The sequence below is a fragment of the Thermobia domestica genome, chromosome 1 (assembly GCF_964235325.1).
Source record: "Thermobia domestica chromosome 1, izTheDome1.hap1.1, whole genome shotgun sequence".
Taxonomy (NCBI): domain Eukaryota; kingdom Metazoa; phylum Arthropoda; class Insecta; order Zygentoma; family Lepismatidae; genus Thermobia; species Thermobia domestica.
In genome coordinates, this window is record NC_137454.1 from 320,978,670 (window position 1) to 320,999,359 (window position 20,690).

General features: G+C 35.8%; 1 protein-coding gene across 1 annotated transcript in view; it reads left to right on the top strand.

Moving 5' to 3' along the window:
- The window catches only part of LOC145662815 (uncharacterized), a 101,320-nt gene extending 88,374 nt beyond the window's left edge, over positions 1–12,946 (top strand). Inside the window, exons 8-9 of the mRNA XM_081728711.1 lie at positions 2,363–2,541; positions 12,125–12,946. Coding sequence (XP_081584837.1) covers positions 2,363–2,541; positions 12,125–12,327 — 382 coding nt within the window. The 3' untranslated portion in view covers positions 12,328–12,946. The remainder of the gene's footprint in view (positions 1–2,362; positions 2,542–12,124) is intronic.
- The last annotated feature ends 7,744 nt before the right edge of the window (positions 12,947–20,690 follow it).

The following is a 20,690-nucleotide window of genomic DNA, read 5'->3' on the forward strand; positions in this document are numbered from 1 at the left end:
TTTTCTACGTTATATTTTCGCACTTTGCCCTCACTTATCTCCCACCCTGTATACGGTGTGCACTAAACACCCTCTTTTTCTATGTTTCTTTTGGTGCTGAATCCATTGCTGGCAATCATTTTCAGCAATTGAATTAACCAGAACGGAATGTTCCTTTGTTAGATGGTAAAATTCAAAATTGCAAAGTAGAGTTTGCTTCTATTCGAAATATAGTATTTTTACAGTGTAATTTCTTCGAAAGCAATGTGCTTTTACCAGAAAGCAGCAGAAGGAGAATGTTGGAGAGGGTATCAAGGAAACTCCATGAGGAGAATCATTACTTAAGCCTCTTCGTCTCAACTTAAGATGTTGTAAATTTTTTCTGTTTTCTTGAATTGGGTCTCAGGCTTAAAGTTAAGGACTTCCAATAGTTTATAGGCGCCATTTTTGAATATGCATATAATTCGTTTAGTGATCGGTGATGTTTTTCCGCAGGCTATTATGTATACAGATACACACACACAGCCCGTTTGAAAACAACCTTCGGGTTTTAAAAGTTCGTTACAATTAAACTGGTGAGCTTACATTGAAATCACTGTTGAATAAAAGTACAACTCAATTTCTTTTCACGTCATCGTTTAACTGTAGTTTGCATTCTTTTTACTATGCAGTGTTATATTAGAGAGTGTGCTGTGACTGTTACAAGGGTGGAAAAATCATTTTGTAGTTTGAATATCACGTTCCTTTCAAGTCTGTGTGGTGTGCATTGAGTGCAATTTCAATAAGAACCCATCTAGTAACAAGTCAGTCCGTGCGGGATACATAAGTTTACAGAAATAGGTTGCTTTGCAAGAGTAAAATCAATTCATCGCCTCTCAACTTCTGACGAAGACAGGAAATGCACATAGACACATCTTATTTATTTATTTATTTATTTTTGAGTTTTACGTCTTGCGTTTATACCTTTGAGGCTGAAGAGATGAAGAGAATCAATTAGGATAATGAAATAAACAGTGAAATGTCAGTAGCTAACACCCATCTCGTGAGCGGGATTCGAATTCTCGACTAACAGCTCATGTGGTCGCTACCCCGCCAGACGTACTAAAAGAATCACCTAGCATACTAAAGAACGCCAGTCATTATGCATTTATTCCTATCACCACATGTATTTTATTTTACGTATTGCAAACTATGTATTTTTTCATTATTTCGAACGTCGTCTGCATTTGGTTTAGTGTAGCTCTGGCGATGCATATTAAAATTAAAATATATGTGTTCGTATGTATAAGAGAGTAGATGAAAATGTTAGTGTTTATTTATTATTTGATCATTAAAAGTCGAAATCGAACACATAAGTAATGCCTTTTTCCGAATAGATAATAGTGTTTTATTGTATGGGATGTTTCTGCTGATATAGAATATATCCTGTGTTCAGTCTTAAGAAAATATTGAAACTGATGCTACCGAATTAACACAAACTAATTTCTCTGAACTATGCTTATCCATATCATTTTGCCTTCATAAAATAAACCAAAATCACAAACAACGACATTCGAATTGACAAATAAATGTTGTTTTTGATCAGGAATCTGCTAATTCTTAACCTTTTAAAACTCTTTAGTTAGAAAAGATCCATTATACAGCGTGGTCTAGAAGTGGACGTACCCCTAGTTAGTGTTTTCTGACGGTTTTAGGTTTTATCCACATTTGTTTGGTAACATTGCTTAGCATTGTCTGGCAAGACACTGTTGTGATACAGCAGGATGGAGCACCAATTCACTTCGCGATTCACGTGCCCAATTACCTGAATTAGACTTTCCTGGCCGCTGGATTGAAAGAGGTTGTGCATCTTCACCAGCTCCCTTTGCCTGGCCTCCGAGAAGTCCCGATCTGGCGACACCAGACAATGCTCTCTGGGGTTTCATAAAGCAACAAGTAAGAAACACTCGATATCACACAACGCAGGAATTACGAGCAGCTGTGGAATATGCCTTCACCCTCGTGAATCCGGAGTATCTCCGCAGAACATCTGCGAGAACTTGGCGCAAAATTCAGCTGTGTTATGACATGAATGGTGATCATACCGATGTTTATGACTCTTAAGACTTCAAGGTAATTGTGTGCAGACATTCTACCATAACTAACGCTACACTGTTGAAACTAAAGAGGGGGCACGCCCACTTCCGAACCACCCTGTAGATGTCAGAAATGTGAGACAATACTGTGTTGTATTTGAAATGGGTCATTTCAGATAGAAAATGTAAATTCTGCCTAGTATAAACAAAACTATATTTCAGATTAGTAGGGTGAATATATGAAGCAATACGTACTAGTAAGAACAATAAGTTAGTTTTAATTTTGACTTTTTCTTTTAATCTTTCAGGTGTGTGAATGTGGTTAAAAAATTCCAAGTGGATGCAAAAGATACTAGTGACAGAATGCAAGTCTTTGGAAATATACTTCTAGGAAGAATATTTCTTGAAAAGGCAAGAATATGCGTTAAGCAGGAATTTAAGAACGATGCCTTTCACTTTTTCAAAAAATCCATTTTACATAATGCAGGTATGAATTATTTTACGTATGCAAACAGTAAGATTTTCCATTGAGGTGAGTGCGGACACTAGCCTGGGGAATGTTGAGTCAGCATTAACATGTTATGTTAACAGATAAAATATTATTAGGTATATCTATGTCAAATCAAGTATTGTATGTATAAATGTAATTTAATTAGTTGAAGGCAATTGAATGCGATTCCTTGTAAGTAAATCTATATAAATTGCTGTTAAGTGCGAAGTTCCAGTTAATTTGGAATATTAACTAATTACAGATCAGTCGATTATCCTAATTGGTGTTGTTAAAATTATTCAAATATTTATCGTTATTCATTGAATATTTTAACAGCATTGATCCTAATCAGAAATGTACGATTAGACACAACTGTTGGTACTATTTTAATGGAGATAAGTTTAAATTCGCATCTACAGAGAATATGGTGTGAATAGAAAACCAGACCTGACGACCATATCGTTCAAAGTTGAACAATCTAGTACTGAACTGCTGGTCCCTCCTTTAAAGTACTTTAAAATAATATTTAACGTTTCTTCAACATCAGGCAATTATGAATACAAGCGAATAACGATCATGTCAAAGGTGTAAGAGGAGTAAAAATACAACGTGCGGGTCGAATTTTTGATTCAGCTCAATAGAAGTAATATCTCTTATAACAAAGCTATAGTACATCCACGTGGATGTATTATGCACTAGTATGTCAGAAAGATATATATATATACGAGAAGTCTTACAAGAGTTCTAAACCTAACTATGAAAGAAGCAGCTGAGAGTTTAAGTATAGTATTCCTTTTCAACATAATTCCCTGACAGTTCAAAGCACTTTGCTCATCGATGCTCAAGTGCGTTTATGCTGCTAATAGAAAAGATTTTGTCGAAGCTGTATAATATCATCTGCGGCACCTATAGTGTAAGCTGTATCAAAAGAAACACCCTGTAACTTTATTTTGAAGTTTGGAAACGCATGAAATTACAACATGCTAAATCAGGTGGATAAGGTGGGTAGGGACCAATTCGAAGCCGAAATTGTGAATTGCTGTCATGAGGACGACCAACTTGTGGCTGAAGGCTTTGTCTTGATGGAAATAGACTCCTTATATTAGTTTCCCATGAGGTTTTGCCGAATATGATCAGGCAGCTTTCGTAGGAGGCCTACGTAATAATCCCTAGTTACCGCTTGCCTTTTCGCAAGATAGTCTACCATTAGCTACTCCTCGGATTCCCAAAACAACAGTAACCATTCCTTTCCTGCTAAAAGCTCTCTGGAGATTGGAATGAGGGCTGTTTCCGTTGCGTGGAACTTTGTCTTGGCTACAAATCGAGTCAAAAAGGAGTCTTAATTTGCCGGAAAAGCTGAATATTACCCCCTTGAAAATTGCGCCAGATCATCTTTTCGTCAGGAGTAAAAACTTGAGCACCCATCTCACTCAAGTTTTTCTCATTCCCGGTAATTCTGTCAACTCTTACACAAAGATCACAGTCTCAGCAACATTCCGGATGGTCAATCAGCGATCATATATGCAACTTTCATAGACTTAGCCAAGATTTCTGGTTTGTGCTTCAGTTGGCCTTCCAAATTTAGAGTCATCTCTAATGTTGTTCTCCCCATCCTAATTCAGCTGCCCATTTCTTCATTTTGGCGTTAGGGACATCGTCACTTAATGTATAATAACCATGGCAGCGTGAATATCCTGCAACTTTAAACTCTTCTTATGGTGATATTCCATAACAGCTCTTGCCTTGTTTTTCCATTTGGTGAAAAGTCGCTCACTCTCCAGGTGTCTTTCTTTACTTGCAAAAACACAGAAAAAGAATATATTAACACCAAATTTGGTATAACATCCTACGAAGGTTCAATAAATATGACTTAAAGTTTTACGTGTGTAGCTACAATAGTCCTTAGTAAGGTTTAGAACTTCTGTAAGAATCCTTATAATTATACGTTCCGTATACTCCCATTGAGTTTCCAAGAAATTGACTCACTTTACTATATAGCACTTAACGTGTAATATAATCCAGTGCAACTGTATAACCACTTCCTTGCGAGCTTTCTTAACTTTTGTATTTAAACTTCATTATAAGTTATTTGTAGAGAACATAAGATTGGCAATTCACCAAACTTTTTGTCTGTCATTTAGGTGTCAGCGAAAACTAATGTCTACTGATAATGGAAAAGAATAGAGATATAACGAGCAGCAATAAGTTACAATCAAGTCGAAAATATAGAAACCGTAATATTGTCCGTCGATCTCCCCGTCAAAAAGATTAGCTGAAATTGAAGTTGAGACTTACGTTTAGTGAGCAAAATTGAGAGATTGATTTCTCAAAAATGATAACATTTTTAGAAACTAGTTAAAACAGTAATACGATTTATTCTGTCAAAAATATTATGTTTATGCATTTACGAGGTGTCCGGAAAGTAAGTACCATTTTGATAAAGAAATACTAAAACAGGTTTGTTTAAGGCAAATCAATTTTTACATGAAAGACCAAACCTTAAACTATTTTTTCACATAGTTCCCACCAATGTTCAAACACTTGTCAGAGCAGGTGATCAATTTGTCCAAACTTTCCTCAATGAAACATCTCGCCTGTGGTCGGCAAATACGCATCGTTTCGTTTGAATGCCACCGTAGCCCTAGTGTCAGTGCTTCGCGCATGTGCTCTAGTTTCACTGATTCATTACCTCTCCACTTACGCCAGTACGGTTGAGTTTTTGCGAGTGTACTCTGTCCTCAGATGGTTTACAAAGTTTAAAACATTTGCTGAACCCGCCGACTATGAGATTCGTTGTTAACCTGTTTTTGAATGCAAGGAACGTTCACCGGCCGAAATTCATTCTCAAATTGTAGAGACTTACGGTGAAAGTCTGACTACGACTTGTTCCTGCACTTGAAGCAAGAACTCGGCAGTAAGCGATTTGAAAATGACGATGCATAAAAACGTTGTGGAGTTATGGTTGTCTTCACTAGCGGGATATTCCTTTGAGAATGGTTTGGACAAGTTAGTTAACTGCTATGACAACTGTTGGAACATTGTTGTCGACAAACAGTTTAAGGTGCGCTCTTTCATGTAAAAATAAATTTGATTTGAACAAACCTGCTTTTTTTTTTTTTAACGGTACTTATTTTCCGGATACGCCTCGTATAATCACATGTTGAATTTAGCCCAGCGTTTGTTTCGAATTTTGAAATGAAGAAAATTGTTAGATGGATGCTCAAGATTTTGCATCTGTATTGAAAAACAAAGATCTCGTTTCTCTATCATTATCGCGTATTTTATTCGTTGAAATATTCACTTATATTAATGCCTTCCCATTTTTATCCTTTGCTTCGCTCTTTGCAAGAAAGAGAATCTACAATCAATATTTATTTCATCTTTTTTTTTATTATTGAAAGTCGTACGCGATTGACATGAAATTAACAAGGTATTGGAGTGCCATTTACTTTGGGAGATTAAAAAAAAAGTGTAGAGATTAATTAGCTGGAGTTTTTTTCACGGCAGTACCACTCAACTAATACTAAAATAGAACTAATCAATATTTTTACAATTGTTTGTGTCATAAATTTATGACATTACACATAATAATACTACAGCTCTTATCAGATGGAAAGCAGCGTAAGCAGTAGTCAATGGTACGCTGTATTTACCACAGCGTTCCCAGATTGCATACTCCCATTTTCCTTCTCGCTGTTTCTCCGCCTAACGTTATTGCAAATGATTTGATAGCATTATCCATAATATAAAGAATGATATTCCAGTAAAATTTACAATATTAACTGTTCATGCTACAGTTCGCGCGGAAAGTATTGACTCGAAACAAGTGAAAGCTACAACCACAAATAAAAAGACACCGAACATACTACAAAATAAAATACCGAATAGTCAGTATTTTGTTGAACCTCCTTTCCTCTTCTTCCTCTTCTCATACTTTCAGTCGTTGTGGAACACTCAAGGCGAGATTTTGGAGGGTTACGAGTGGCAAATTGTCCCAAACCTGCCTGATGGCAGCTTTCAGCAGAGGCAATGTAGAGATGTTCCTACCCTGTAAACGTCTTTTCATGATAGACCATAGGTTTTCTATGGGGTTTAAGTCTGGACTTTGCCCTGGCCAATCTTCAAAAAATGGGACAGAAGCATCTTTAAGCCAAGAGATACCACACTTTTAGCTGTATGACAGGGAGCTCTATCTTGCATTAAAAAAAAAAAAAAAAAAAAAAAAAAAAAACGCTCCACCTTTTGCAAATGACGATTCCAATACATCGTTTATAGCTCAAAATAGGTAAACTGATTCATGGTCTGGTTTCTAGGGAGAATAACTAACTCCCCTACACCACCATAACTAAAGGAACCCCAGACCATGATGCTGGCATGGTGTTTTACAAATGGACAGGTGTACGTAGGAAGGGTGGAATCAGCACCAGGAGGACGGTACATACGCTGACAACCATTGTCACTGACAAAAAACGTGGCTTCGTCAGTCCACAACACTTTTTTCCAGTCATTAACAGTCCAGGTACCATATTTTTTACAATTGCCAGTCTTTTTTTTTTTTTTACGATGATTCTCTGTAAGAAGGAGATTCCGGCGAGCTCTGTAACTTCGTAACCCTAAGTTGTCATGAATTTTCTCCTGCACCGTCCGAAGGGACACATTACCAAGCAATGCAGGATTGTTTCCTTTTAATTCCCTAGCTGATAAAGAAGGTTGGTTCTGGAGCTGCCTTTTCATGATCTTTAGCGTCCTTTGAGACACTTTCCTAGGCCTACCCGACTTTGGGCTTGGACAGGGCATTTTGACTTCTCCTTCGTCCTTAAAGCGTTTCACCAAACGTTGTACTGTTCTCAGCTTCAGACCCGTTTGCCTAGAGATATCTTTGGAATTTTTACCAGCTTTAAACAGGATAATCACCGCCTCAGTTTCACCAGGCTTCAGCACGTAGTAAGGCATTTTGTCACAAAGAAATTAAATAAATAATAATAATATATATATATATATATAAAAGAGTAGCAACAAAATTACACGGAATACCAAGAGTACGTGTACATGCCAAGTAATCCTGTCTACCAACCAAAGCAAGTTGAAACTTGTTACTCCACAGTAAGCAACATAACAAATGAGTGTTTTTTGCCAGCGAGTGACAACAGTTTACACGCCGTCATTAAGGAAATACAAGGGTGATGTGTAAAAGCGCGAAAAATATTGACGCTAAGCTTTAGGCGTCAATACTTTCCGCGCGAACTGTATATATATATATAAATATCCAACAAATTAATTACATTTTACCTTTTAAATTATTCTGTTAGAACTGCTAAAAGCCTGTTTCATCCCGCTATGACCATAGTCTAGTTTGTATTTCGTCGTTGGCTGAACCTAGCTTCAGTTAATTGTAACGTGTTCAAATTTTGTTATTCACTATTTTCTGAAAACTTTCTATGTAAGTTTTGTCATGCAAAGGATCATCCACAGTATTCCTGTTACATGGTTAGTTTCTAGATGTTTTAGAAACGTCTGCCTTTCTGAGAACTTCCTTGATTCAGCACAGATACATGACACAAACCACAGTTTTAATTCTATGGTATGAATGTTAAAACTAGAAGTAGTTGATCTGTGCCACTTCCAGTTTTAATAGATAAATTAGAATAAATATGGAATCTATTCTTTGGATGCTTCATTGATTGCAGAAAACCACCTCTCGTTATTATCGTTTTCACGATCAACGTTAACTTATTACAGAAAACCACTTCTCGCTTTCTATTACGGTTCTTATTAAATTGCAACCCACATTGAAAACGGAAGTGGTTGATTTTGTCTTTTTTTTCGGGGGGGTGATGTTACAAGAGAAGCTGTTACCTATTCTAAGAGTGCTAAATCGATTAAAAAACTGTTTCTCGCTATTTGGTATTGTTTTTGCTCTATGTAAATCAATATTTAAACCGGAAATTCTAATGGATTTCTACCACTTCCGGTTTTAAGTAGTGTTAACGATGGATGGGTAATGTATTGTTGGGACGCTTAATTATTTGAAGAAAACCATATGTTTTTATCTATTACTATTTTTACTAATTAAGACCGGAAATGTTAATTTCTATCACATCCGGTCTGAATATCGACTCCAAAAATGAATTCAATTAGCTTTTGACACTTTACAGTTTGACCTAATTTGGTGATGATTGATCAAGTAATGCTTGAGACTTTTGTCTCCCGGACACATAGAAGTTGCAAATATACGAGGGCCGTTCGGAAAGTAACCTCTCATTGATTAAAAAAGAAACATCAAAGTAAGTAAGAAGAACTTATTATATACATCTGAAAAACCACATCTTTGCTCTAATTTTCAACATAGTTTCCATAAACATTCAAGCAGTTACCATATCTTTGAACTAGCTTAGAAATTCCACCAGTATAAAAATCTCCCGCCTATGCCTTGAGCCAGCCTGTAACCGCATCTTTCAGCTTCTCATCTATTGCGCACAGTACTTCGTGTAGCCGAATCTCTGTCACTACATCATATAACTGAGTCCTGGAAATTTGTGGAAATTCATCAGAAAGCAATGAGATTGTGAAACGTCGATTTTCACGAACTTTTCCATCAGTTTTCTGAACGAGTTCATCAGTGACCACTGATGCCCTTTCACTCCCTAAGAAAACATGTAACAGCTCGCACCTCGCACTTGGCGGGGTTTTCTATTGCAGCACACATTTTGAGACGCTACAAAAGTGAAACTAGTGATCAGACAACCTTCACTTTACCATGGCTGGATGCAGACTGGTCTGTGCAAAGATGGTAGTGCTGGCCCCACTACTTCGCGCACAGGACCAAACGGTGGTTACTTTCCGAACGCGCCTCGTATAAGTGAGTTTCGGTAAACCAAACTCCTTAAAAACATATATGTAGTACAACAAACGTTTGGTAAACTGAGTTCAAGGTACACAGTAGCATTCTGTCTGTTCTTCAATGAAATTATGTATGTCTGCGATATGATAAGTACATATCAACAGGGTAACCTTTCACTACGTAAAATTAGTTTTCTACCTTTTCACAGCTAATTTCTGCTTCTTGAACTCCAACGCTACAAACAAGAGACTTCCTTACTGTGTCTGCCACAGTAAACGTTCAAATTTGGCAGCAGCGCATTGTGGCATTCTGAGCAAATTTCTTTTCAAGATATATTTTCTTAAATACAAATTAATATTTAAATAAAATATGAAACATAACACGTAAAACAGTCAAACAATATATCAATTTCATAATGAGATCGTTACTTTAAAATACTTTACACATACAAATAAATATTTTACAGAATATACATGAGCACAGATCTTGTAAGATCTAACAGCAAGTGCCATCTGGTAAGCTCATTGTAAAACGAATCAAGTTTTTCTTTTATTTGTTACCCCTTTCGATATCAGAATACATAACCAAATGAATCAGTGTCTTGTGTTGTAGCTGAAAACATAACTCTATTCTATAGTGCATTATTCATAATATGTATCGTTTTATTACCCAGTAGTTAAGGGAATGAATTAAAATCTGTACGGACTTCCGGGTGGTGATCCACCTCAAGTTGAAGATGTGAAATTCAGTACATAAACTCTTAAATAAAAATAAGAGAATACGTGTATCACTGTTTTCGAAAATGTCGCTCCTAAGAGGGGGAAAAGGGGATAATTTCTTTAATATTGAAATTTTCCTTTATGCATTCACAAGGTACCGAATGTGGGTATTCGCTGAAGTTGAGAGTGTAAAATTCGGTTTATAAACACTAAAATAAAAATAAGGGAATGCATGTTTCAGCATTTTCGAAAATTCGGCTCCGGAGGGAAGCGGGTCCAATTTCAATAATATTTTAATTTTCCTTTGTTTATTCACAAAATGTCGAGTGTTAGGGATTCGCGATTTTTAAATGTAAGAATGCTGAAATTTTATCTATTTAAGGTAACATCACTTGGTCTATGAATGGATATGAGAAATTTGGTGTATAACCACTATAACAAAAATAATGAAACATGTGCTTCAACCTTTTCGAAAATTCCGCTCCTAACGAGGAAAAGGGAATAATTTGTAAAATATCTAAATTTGCCTTTCTTTATTGAGAAAGTACTCAATTTGAGGATTCATTTAAGTTGGAGATGTGAAAATCGGTATATGAATTCTTAAATGAAAGTAAGGGACTGCATATTTCTGCATCTGCGAAGATTCCATTTCTAAAGGGAGACGATTTCTATAATATTACGATGTAGCACTATTTATTCAGAAAACACCTTTCATAAGGGTTCAGTAAGTTGGAATGTGAAATTCGTTATATAAACTCTTAATTAAAAATAAGGGAACAGATATTTTAGCTTTCTCGGTAATACTTTTTCTGAAGGGTAAAGGAGAGAAGATATTTTATTATTATTATTATTATTATTATTATTATTATTATTATTATTATTATTATTATTATTATTATTATTATTTAGAAATGTGATATTTCGACAGAAAACTCCTTTTGTAACGAGAATAATGAACTAAAAAAGATTTTTTTAAAATACTTGTGCTAAGGGAGGTGAAAGAGATTAAAATGTTTCGCCCAGAGTGGAGTACCTCATGAATCTCTGATGCTAGAGGCATGGAACTCGGTATATAAAATCTTCATTAAAAATAAGCGGCCATGTATCGCAGCGTTTTTGAAAATTCCCGTTTTAAGGGGGAAAGGTGTTTTTTTTTTACTTTTCTTTCCCGCCGCATTAAAAGCGGCGTTGTCTGTTTGTGACCGCATCACGGGAAGACGGCTGAAAACTTTGAAATGAATTTTGGTACACACTTAGTGCCTACCTCGAGCTAGACTTCGATTATCACTTTGATTAAGGAGGATACGGGGTTTAGAATTAATGCAAGAAATTGGGTATATCACGAACTCCTTAACTTAGGAAGATGAAACTCTGTATTACAAGTAAGTGGACACGTGGCCCAGTATATTTCAAAATTCAAGTTTTAAGAGGAGAGAGGCATTTTCCATATTTTTTTTGTCACATTAGAATCGTCGTTGTCTATTGCATATTCTCGTATTACCGAAAACAGCTTATCCATTTGAAATTAATTTTGGAACATATGTAAACAAAAAAAAACCTAAAAAATGTTTTAATGGAACATTAAGGGATGTCAAACTGCTTAATGGGTGTGTGTCCTAAGGGGAAGGGGAGTTCAAAATTTCTCAAAAATAGAGTATCTTGTGGGTTTTTACAATAGCACTTTCATTGAAATGCGTATCCTAAGGGGGTGCAAATATTTTTTCATAAACATATTCTCCCCGTGAACAGACATTTTAGGTAGTATTTAGAATAATTTTCACTACTATATTATTCTAGTATTTCTATTTCATAATATTTTATGACATTTAAATTTGAAAGTTTTCAGTACATGTCCATGGTTTTCAGGAGCACACGTACTTTTTTTTTTTAAACTGATTTCAAACAATTTTCAACGTTTTATTATCAACATGAAAGAAAACTTAGTTTTGTTCACACACTATATACATCACAATATCACACTTTTATTCTCATTAAGTAATACTGTGTCGTTTTATTCCAGATGACGAAGATGCAGCCTATCATTATACTCAGTTTTTACTTTCTGCGGGAAATAAAGAAAACGCTGTAAATAACTGGAGTAATTATAAAAAGAGGACTAGAAAATACGTAGCATCTTATGAGGAGAGTATCATTCTTCAGTATCTTATTAATCCTAGAATTTCCAGAGAAGATCATAGTTGTTTAGACACACTAATTGAGTAACATATGATGGTCAATTTAATGTTTGAAACACACAACATGAACTCTACCAGAGATAATTTTTATACTGAGATTGGAAGTATGTTCTTTCGTAAGGGTTACGTTATAATACAAGGCTGCATTTAATATACTACATAGTATTATTATACTATTAGTATAAGTACTGTTATACTTTTCATGAATGAATTCCGCTGGCCATGCAGGTACAGGAGTTAGATACACTGATTGCGAGGTTGTTACATTTAATTGCACGGTGTGAGAGCTCATGTGGTTTGGATCCCACGTTAAGCTGTAGGTCCACGTCTCATATAGCTTTGCTGTTGAAAGAAACCCTAAACCCAAAATCTTATCATCACGATAAATTAAGCTACAGTAGTAACTGAAATGACATTACGGAATAAACGAGAACTGAAACTCGGAGTCATTGGCGCTTATTATCGACTATAGTGGCGCCATACGGCTGGCTGATTTCTTTCGCCAGCGCGTAAGCTTGCTGTGGCTTGTTTCAGCTATATTAAAAATTTTACGAATTTGTGATGGAATTCAAACCAAAGATGTAGAAGCTATTGTGTGGCTCCTTTGTGCAGCAGAATAACCTTCGGCTGGTTAAGAATAGCCGAACCGAATGAAATCGTAGTAAGAGTTGGTTTAGTGTAACTTTATAGGAGTTACTAACCTTTTTCACTGGACGTCATTTGCCGGATATTGATTGAGTTTAGATTGGTTAATTGAAATTTACCATCCCTTTTCAGCACGTAGACTACATGAGATGTGAACCTACAGTTTAAGGTTAATAGGTGCAAGACAACAGAAAAAAAAACTCTACTAAATGGTACCTTTTATTCTGTCAATGAATTTCTTAATGAAAAATAATGAATCAATTAACTATATGAACCGTTAATATTATATGTACTAATCAGGTTAATGATTTTTTGCATGTTATACATCTTATACTTTAATCAATACTTTTACTTTTATATTCTGTAAAGTCAGATTGTCATAATTCTATCAACGCACTCCCAACGGGAACCAAACCCGAAACCCCATGCAAGAAAGGCTACCCGTTAGCCAGTAGGCCAGCGAGTAAGATTAGATCGAATAGAGGAGCCACCACCAACATTTACGTAAAAATTCGTTTTCGTACGGTCAAGTCTTGAATCCTTACTAACCATATTTAAAGGGAATACAGGAATTCAGTATACAGTATACATTAACTGTAGAGGAAGCACTACCAGCTCTTAAGGAAGTCCATAGATTTCAAGATTCATCCTTACTTGTAAAAGAAGAAGTCATGACTGGCTGACAGATTGATCAACGCCCAGGCCAAACCGCTTAAGCTAGAAACTTGAAACTTGGACAGGGCATAGGATTTGTGTTGAATCTTGGGCAGGACATAGGATTTGTGATGTAAAATCCCACTAAGGACGGACTTTTGGAAAATCGACAGAAACAGAGGTGGCAATTATTATATTAAAATGTCCATATCTCAGAATCTCTGAAGGTTAGAGACATGAAATATGATATATAGACATCTTATTTAAAATAATTAGACACGTGTTTCAGCGCCTTTTGATATTTCCTGTAGAAGAGAAGAAAAAGTGCGAAGCCGTAGGCTGAGCAAATGCGAGGATTTGGGGGGCGGTCTCCAGCTAGCCGAAAGCTAGTATATTATAAAATACTGCTTTATTTATCACATCGACTATATCTATATAATCCACAATATTGGTCGGGTGCGGTGGCTCAGTGGTAAAGCGTTCACTTCTGGTGCATGGGGTCTCTGCTTTGATCCCAGCTCGCGCCAAGTGAACTTTGTGGTGGACAGACACTGTGTGCATGGATTCCCTTGGGGTTCTTCCGTTTCCTCCCATTTTATTCATTCCACCATTCCATTCATTTCTCATCATCACCGTCTCCTTCAGCCTAGCCGGCATAACCGTGGACGTAAACTCAAAGATTACATTTCATTTCATTTCCACAATATTACAAGTTGCCAGCATATATCAGCTACTGGTCTAAAATGTAAGTCTGGTTGTTTTCGATAACCTAACTTAATTTGTATATGTAAATCTTCACATACGAGTTGTCAGAAATTAGAATGTTGTATATTACTGAGTCATTCCAAATCGCTGTTCTAAATTATGCGCAAGAGTTGTCGTTCCAGTTAAATTTAAGATATGGTATTAAATTCTAAAGTTTCTGATTGTACTTCTTAATACAATACTGCTTGCAGATCTATCTTGAAAGTTTGTTTCGTGACAGTAGGCGTTAATATTGAATGGTACAGTTAAACAATCTGGAGGTCAGTATTCGACAAATTAAAAGAAAGTCTAATGCCAAAGGTGCTTATTTATGTTGGAACATACCGATTAGACATAATCATATTTTTCTATATTTTGTTATATCTAATTTTCTGATACGATAGTTTGACAATGCCCTCTCCCTAGGAATTTAACCTAGGACCACATGCACCATAAACTACACGCTAGCCACTAGACCAGCGGGAAGAGCTACTTCTCTGACAAGTTTTGATATAGAGTAAAAGACAAATTCTGACCAAAGCATATACTATTTAATAATATTGTTACAGTTTCGGTAAAATATCTTTACTTTCATCAGATACATTATGTGATGCAGGGAATGCAGATACTTTGCCGAAACTGTAACGATATTATTTATTAAATAGTATATGCTTTGGTCAGAATTTGTGTTTTACTCTACACAAGAAGTTCCAAAGTTAGAATGAGTGGTATTCAAGTTTTGATATGTGCTTTTAGACTACATACGCATGTTTATAAATTACAAATTACAAATTAAATCAAACTTACAAATTTTTAAGGAATTGGGTTTACAAAACTCCTTTATATATTTACCTTGTCCGTCCGGGAGACAAGGGTCACCGTCCATTTTGGACAGATAACTTGTAAAAATTCTCATCAAAACAAACAAAATAATATCGCTTCCAAAATAGCAACTACTTCACATTCAAAAAAAATACTTCGGTTGCGACCCAGTAGCACACTATAAAACCATCATATATGTCAATTCACGCCGTACAAAGACAAACGAGACAGGTTTAAAAAACTTTTGAACCCAAACTTCAAGTTCTATGACTTCGCGTATACATCAAGTCGGGCATGCTTTATGAAAAATGTACCTTATTTATGAAGGTTCTTTTGTGCTTGCCAACAGATGGCAGGTAGTAACATATCTAGAAGAATTTCTGTGGACATTCCAGTATTTCAAGCTAAAAGAAAAATGTTTATTTATCAGTTTAAACTGATCATTATGCTAGAAAATCGGAACATACATTATTCTCAAAGAAGAAAAAAATCTCGCAAAAGAGAGAATCTCGATTAATCCAAGGTTACTAGAAGGAAAGGTTCGGCTATAAGCACAGACGCGTCGCTCCTTGTTTTTCGTGACGTCACGAGCGAGAAGCAAGTAGGTATAGAAGCGTGGGAAGCAGGCAGAATATGTCTTTTTTCTTTCTTTATACATAACATTTTAGGTGTGGCAACACTCTCCTGCACATAAACTACGAATAAATAAATAAATAAATAAATGAATAAATAAATAAATAAATAAGCCAGCAATAAATAAAACATACATTATTTAACAATGTACCTAAATTGCACGATCATTTATTTATTTTTTGAGGAGATAGATAATTCTTGAATTTTAATTACATTTTAAATTTATACCAGGTATCTGAAATGTTACTGTGAATGTATTTATGCACAGTTGCAGATAAGTGTGTGTGTTACCAGGGCAATCTCTGAAATTTACGGGACCTGGAGCTAAAGTAATTACGGAACCAATGAGAAGATGAGTTCCACACCCGGCATGAATAGATTAGTTTGTGGTCACTGATACCAAAATCTCAATAAATATTTAAAAGAATGGGTAATAATAATAAATTATCGATGCATTCACTTGCGGAAGCCCTTTGATGTTTAGCGTTTTATTTTGTTCAATATACGGCACTCAGGCTTAAAGTTTAAAATTGCAAATTCTGCTCCACGTGAATGTTAAAACGTAACTCATCCATGTTAAACGTCACGTCGACTATCTACCACAGGTTATGTTTAATGTACCCATTATTGACGTTATAATAGCACTTCATGACATTAATAATATATAGTACTGAAAAATGTATTTGGTTTATATCTAAATACTTTGTATGCTAACTAGTGTTACTCACGAGTTGAGACGAGATGAGAAATAAGGTTTTCTCGTCTCGTAGCGACCTGATTTTCGGAAGAAGCTTTTCTCGTCACGCCTCAAAGTTTTTCTAGCCTCTTGTATAAATTTGTGTACAAAATGTATGTCTTCACTTCCTAATTTCAAGTAGAAGTTATGAGAATCCTTCCAATTCACGAGAGATCCACGAAAGGTGAGATGTAACAACATTGAAACCTTATTTATTATTGGAGTATATTGTATAATAACTTGCGTATCTTTAAATGTTGATAAATGAATGCTCTTCAGTGTGTTCTTATAATCACTTTATCAATTTATAGATTTAAAAAAAAATGAACTGTGTAACATTAAATCAGTGTTTAAGGTCTAATACTAGGATGAACTAGTGCAGGGTTCCTACTTGTCAGGGAAATCAGGGAAATGGTGCAGATCAGGGATCCTCAGGGAGAAAGACTGGAAATCAGGGAAATTTTATAAAATGTATTTTTTCTAACATTAATTGTACACCAAATTCAGCGTAGCCAACCATTATCAGCTAAATGAATGTATAAGAAGTTTCGTATTTTCAGGGTAATTGATTGTCAGACGTTTGTGGGTAGGTATTAATGATGACAGTATGGGACGTTGTTCAGATTTCTATGGGAGCTAAGTGGAATGTATGTATGAACAATTGATTACTATTTGTCTCTATAGAATACTATTACTATAGCATAAATGTTTTCATATATAAATATTCACTGTTATTTATTCCTTGTTTATCTGTCAACATCATCCAACACCTATCATGAAAGAGGGAATTTCCTATCAAAGGTCAGGAAAAGTCAGGGAGAAGTAAGGAAAATAGATTTCTACTCATCAGTAGAAACCCTGTAGTGTTCCCAATGAGACTCGTGAAATTTCTCGTCTTGCCTCGAAAACGAGACGAGAACTGCCATGTTCTTAGTCTCAAATTTAAAAGATGCTTCTCGCTAGGGCTGTGCGATATGTCAATATATCGATATCCTCGATATCGATATTTAATATAGATATCAATGTTTTCGATATCGATATTGACATTTTTCGATATTGGTGTTTGACACTGTCTCGAAAAAATTTCGGCGGGTTTTGCTATATATATATAACGCTTTTTGGCTAGCGATAGTAGCTGCATTTGGATTTCTTAACCGAATAAAACCAGACTGCACGATACTCGTATGAGGCAGAAAAATGCCCCGTTCCATGAGTTAAATTAATATAGGGCTTGGGGACTATGCCCCCCAACATTCTATATTAATATTTAATTTTCGCTGTTGACTGCATTTCTTAACCGCATGAAACCAAATTTACTCAGGATTAAAAATCGGTTCCATTTGAAGATATGTCAAATCAGTGGTGGGATAAGGACGTCTACCTAATCCACCTAAATATTGTATATTTAACTTGTATTATCGACTGCACTTCTACAACGAATCAAATCAAACTTTGTGCAAAAATTGTATGGGACAGAAATTCTGTCCCTTTCGAAGATATATATTTCCGCAATGATGACCAATATGATAGCTGGGAAAGACAATTAGACCTAAATGAGTATTTTTATTAACTTTTTCGGAGGAAAGTGTGGTGGATTAGAAGGAACACAATGTTTTCTGTAACTAACAAGTATTCTGAGATATCTCCCATTGAAACGTTTTGAGGCCAGATTGTCTATATCAACATGAATATTCAAGACCAATCAATATGTTGAATATCCATATTTGATGTTGTCGATATCAATATTGAATGTTGGCGATATCGATATTTGATATTATCGATATTCGATATCAGAAAAATATCGAAATTTCGATATCGCACAGCCCTACTTCTCGCTTCGGTCTCGTCTCGTGGACAACACTAATCTCAACAATGAATTAGAAATAGTAAACTTGCTACTTTTCCTAAACGGTCTAACAGCAACAGCCCCACATGTTCTACCCACAAGATGTCCCAGAGTGTTTACTCTGCTTTCCAACTCAAATAAATATCTACAGAGGCCCTGTAAGCAGAAAAAGTATCGAAAAATAACATTTTAAATCATGAACTTCATGCATACATAGAAATTTATGAAAATAAATAAGAAAAATACAATTACTTTATTTTACTTAGAAATCGAGGACGCTGCCCACATCCGCGTCTTGTTCTGGTGATACTTCATTGCTTTCTTGGCTTTGGCTTGTACATTTAAGTGTCTTGTGCGAACATATGTTTTTATTATGGTCGGATGCAAATGGGAGTACTTTTCACATAAAACCTTACATAACGTCTTAATCAATCCTGTTTCCTGATTAATTTTATTCCCATGAAAACCGGCGAAAAGTACTTCAAACTCCCGAGCAGTAAATAGCCAATTTTCTGAAGGGACAAGTAATCCACCTCTTGATAATTTTTCAATCCAACCTTCAGCATTTGGTGGTTCAACCAAGGTCTCTCTTGTGCGTTGTCCAAGTGATGAGTCCAGTGACTGACAGCGATAAGCAATATATCCTACTAGGTAACGGAGACCGTCTCCAGAACACTCTGATTGTAATGAGGCGGAACTATTCTCTATGAACATATCTTGAGGAATTATTTCGTGTGCTACAGTATCACTTTCAATTGCGGATAAAGCTTGCTGTATATCTGGAGTGAGCCCTGTAAAAAGACAGGAAGTGAAGTAATCTTCCTCTTTGTTCTCCGTTACAACAGGTGTTAAAGAGCTTAAAAGATGTTCGCATATATTCCTGCTCATAATTAAAAGTCTCGGGCGGCTTATGAACTCCACGGGCAGCGGATTGCCATATGTTCGAGTGCTATTGGCTGAGAAAAAAGATTTTCGAGACATCGTGGTTGAACTTTGCAGTTAATAAATATTTTGTCATATTTCATTTTTATGTCAGAGAAACATCCCAGAATAGATCGAATGCTCATTAGAAACCCACGTTGGAAGGGAAAAAGATGTTTTGCATTGCCTACTTTCATTTCTTCACAGTCAGAATGAAACTTGAGTAGCACAATTTCTTGTGTTAGGGCATGCAATCTAAATGCACTTGCTGTAAGGTGCATTTCTTTATTTGGCACCCTTGAATGTAAAATGCCAAATCTGTCATTGACCAATTTAAAAAAAAGGGCAGCTGTTTCGTTATTTTCGGGGATTAGGTATACGATGGCCTGTGCTTCGAACGTGATTCGAAAATAGCTCATAAGCAAGATGAACACGTTGTAGTTCTCTTCCTGATACGGTCAAAAGATGAGAATTCAATTTAGGGCATATTTTTATTTCTCCATCATCTAACGCCAACAGACGGTCTACAACATTCCTATCTATTTTTTTTTCCACTTGATAATGTAAAACCATTGTCCAAAAAAAAAAAAAAAAAAAAAGATTGCGTAGTAGATTCAGCAAACGAGGAATATCAGCGAAAAACCCAAACTCTACTACCGGACTCTCAAGGATTAGGAAAACACGAATTATTCTGATCAACTTTGAGATCTCTCCACTCTCGCTTCCCCCTCCCCCAATGTCCGAAACAACGGTAATTATTCTGAAGCCAGCCTCATGAATCGCTTAAATTATTTTCATTAGTAATGTCCCTGTCATTTGAACATCAAAATCGTAGTACATAGGCTGTTTAAAGTTTTTACATAGTCTACGTAACATAAAAACTAAAGGACCCAACACACTGTTATTTTTTGATAATAGTAAATCCGTGAATCTACGTCATCAAACTTAACACTCACAATAAATCTTTATCATTGAACTGCAGCACATGATGGCGCATTAACTCTAGTACATCATTGAAAATTCCAAGGCTACAATTAAATGGATGGGAGACCCACTTTCTCAAAGTGGATAGTCCTGGATGTGGAAAATTCATGGTGTTTCAGATGTATAGATGGCAATTTTTATATATATATAGGGCTAATCCACGCCAAATCGTACAGCGAAAATGCAATTTTACACCCGACCATCTCCGATTGCAATGAAATTTGGTATATAGTATCTTTAGACAAATATAAGAACCCGTATTTTTTTATTTTGCCCATATTAGCTCTGGTTTGGTTTTGACAGCCTTCGAAGGAGAACTCTGCCCGACGATTTGTTGTACGCTGTGATAAATGAACGGCACGTCACTCGGAACTTCAACTGAGCACCATAAGGCTACGTTTGACCC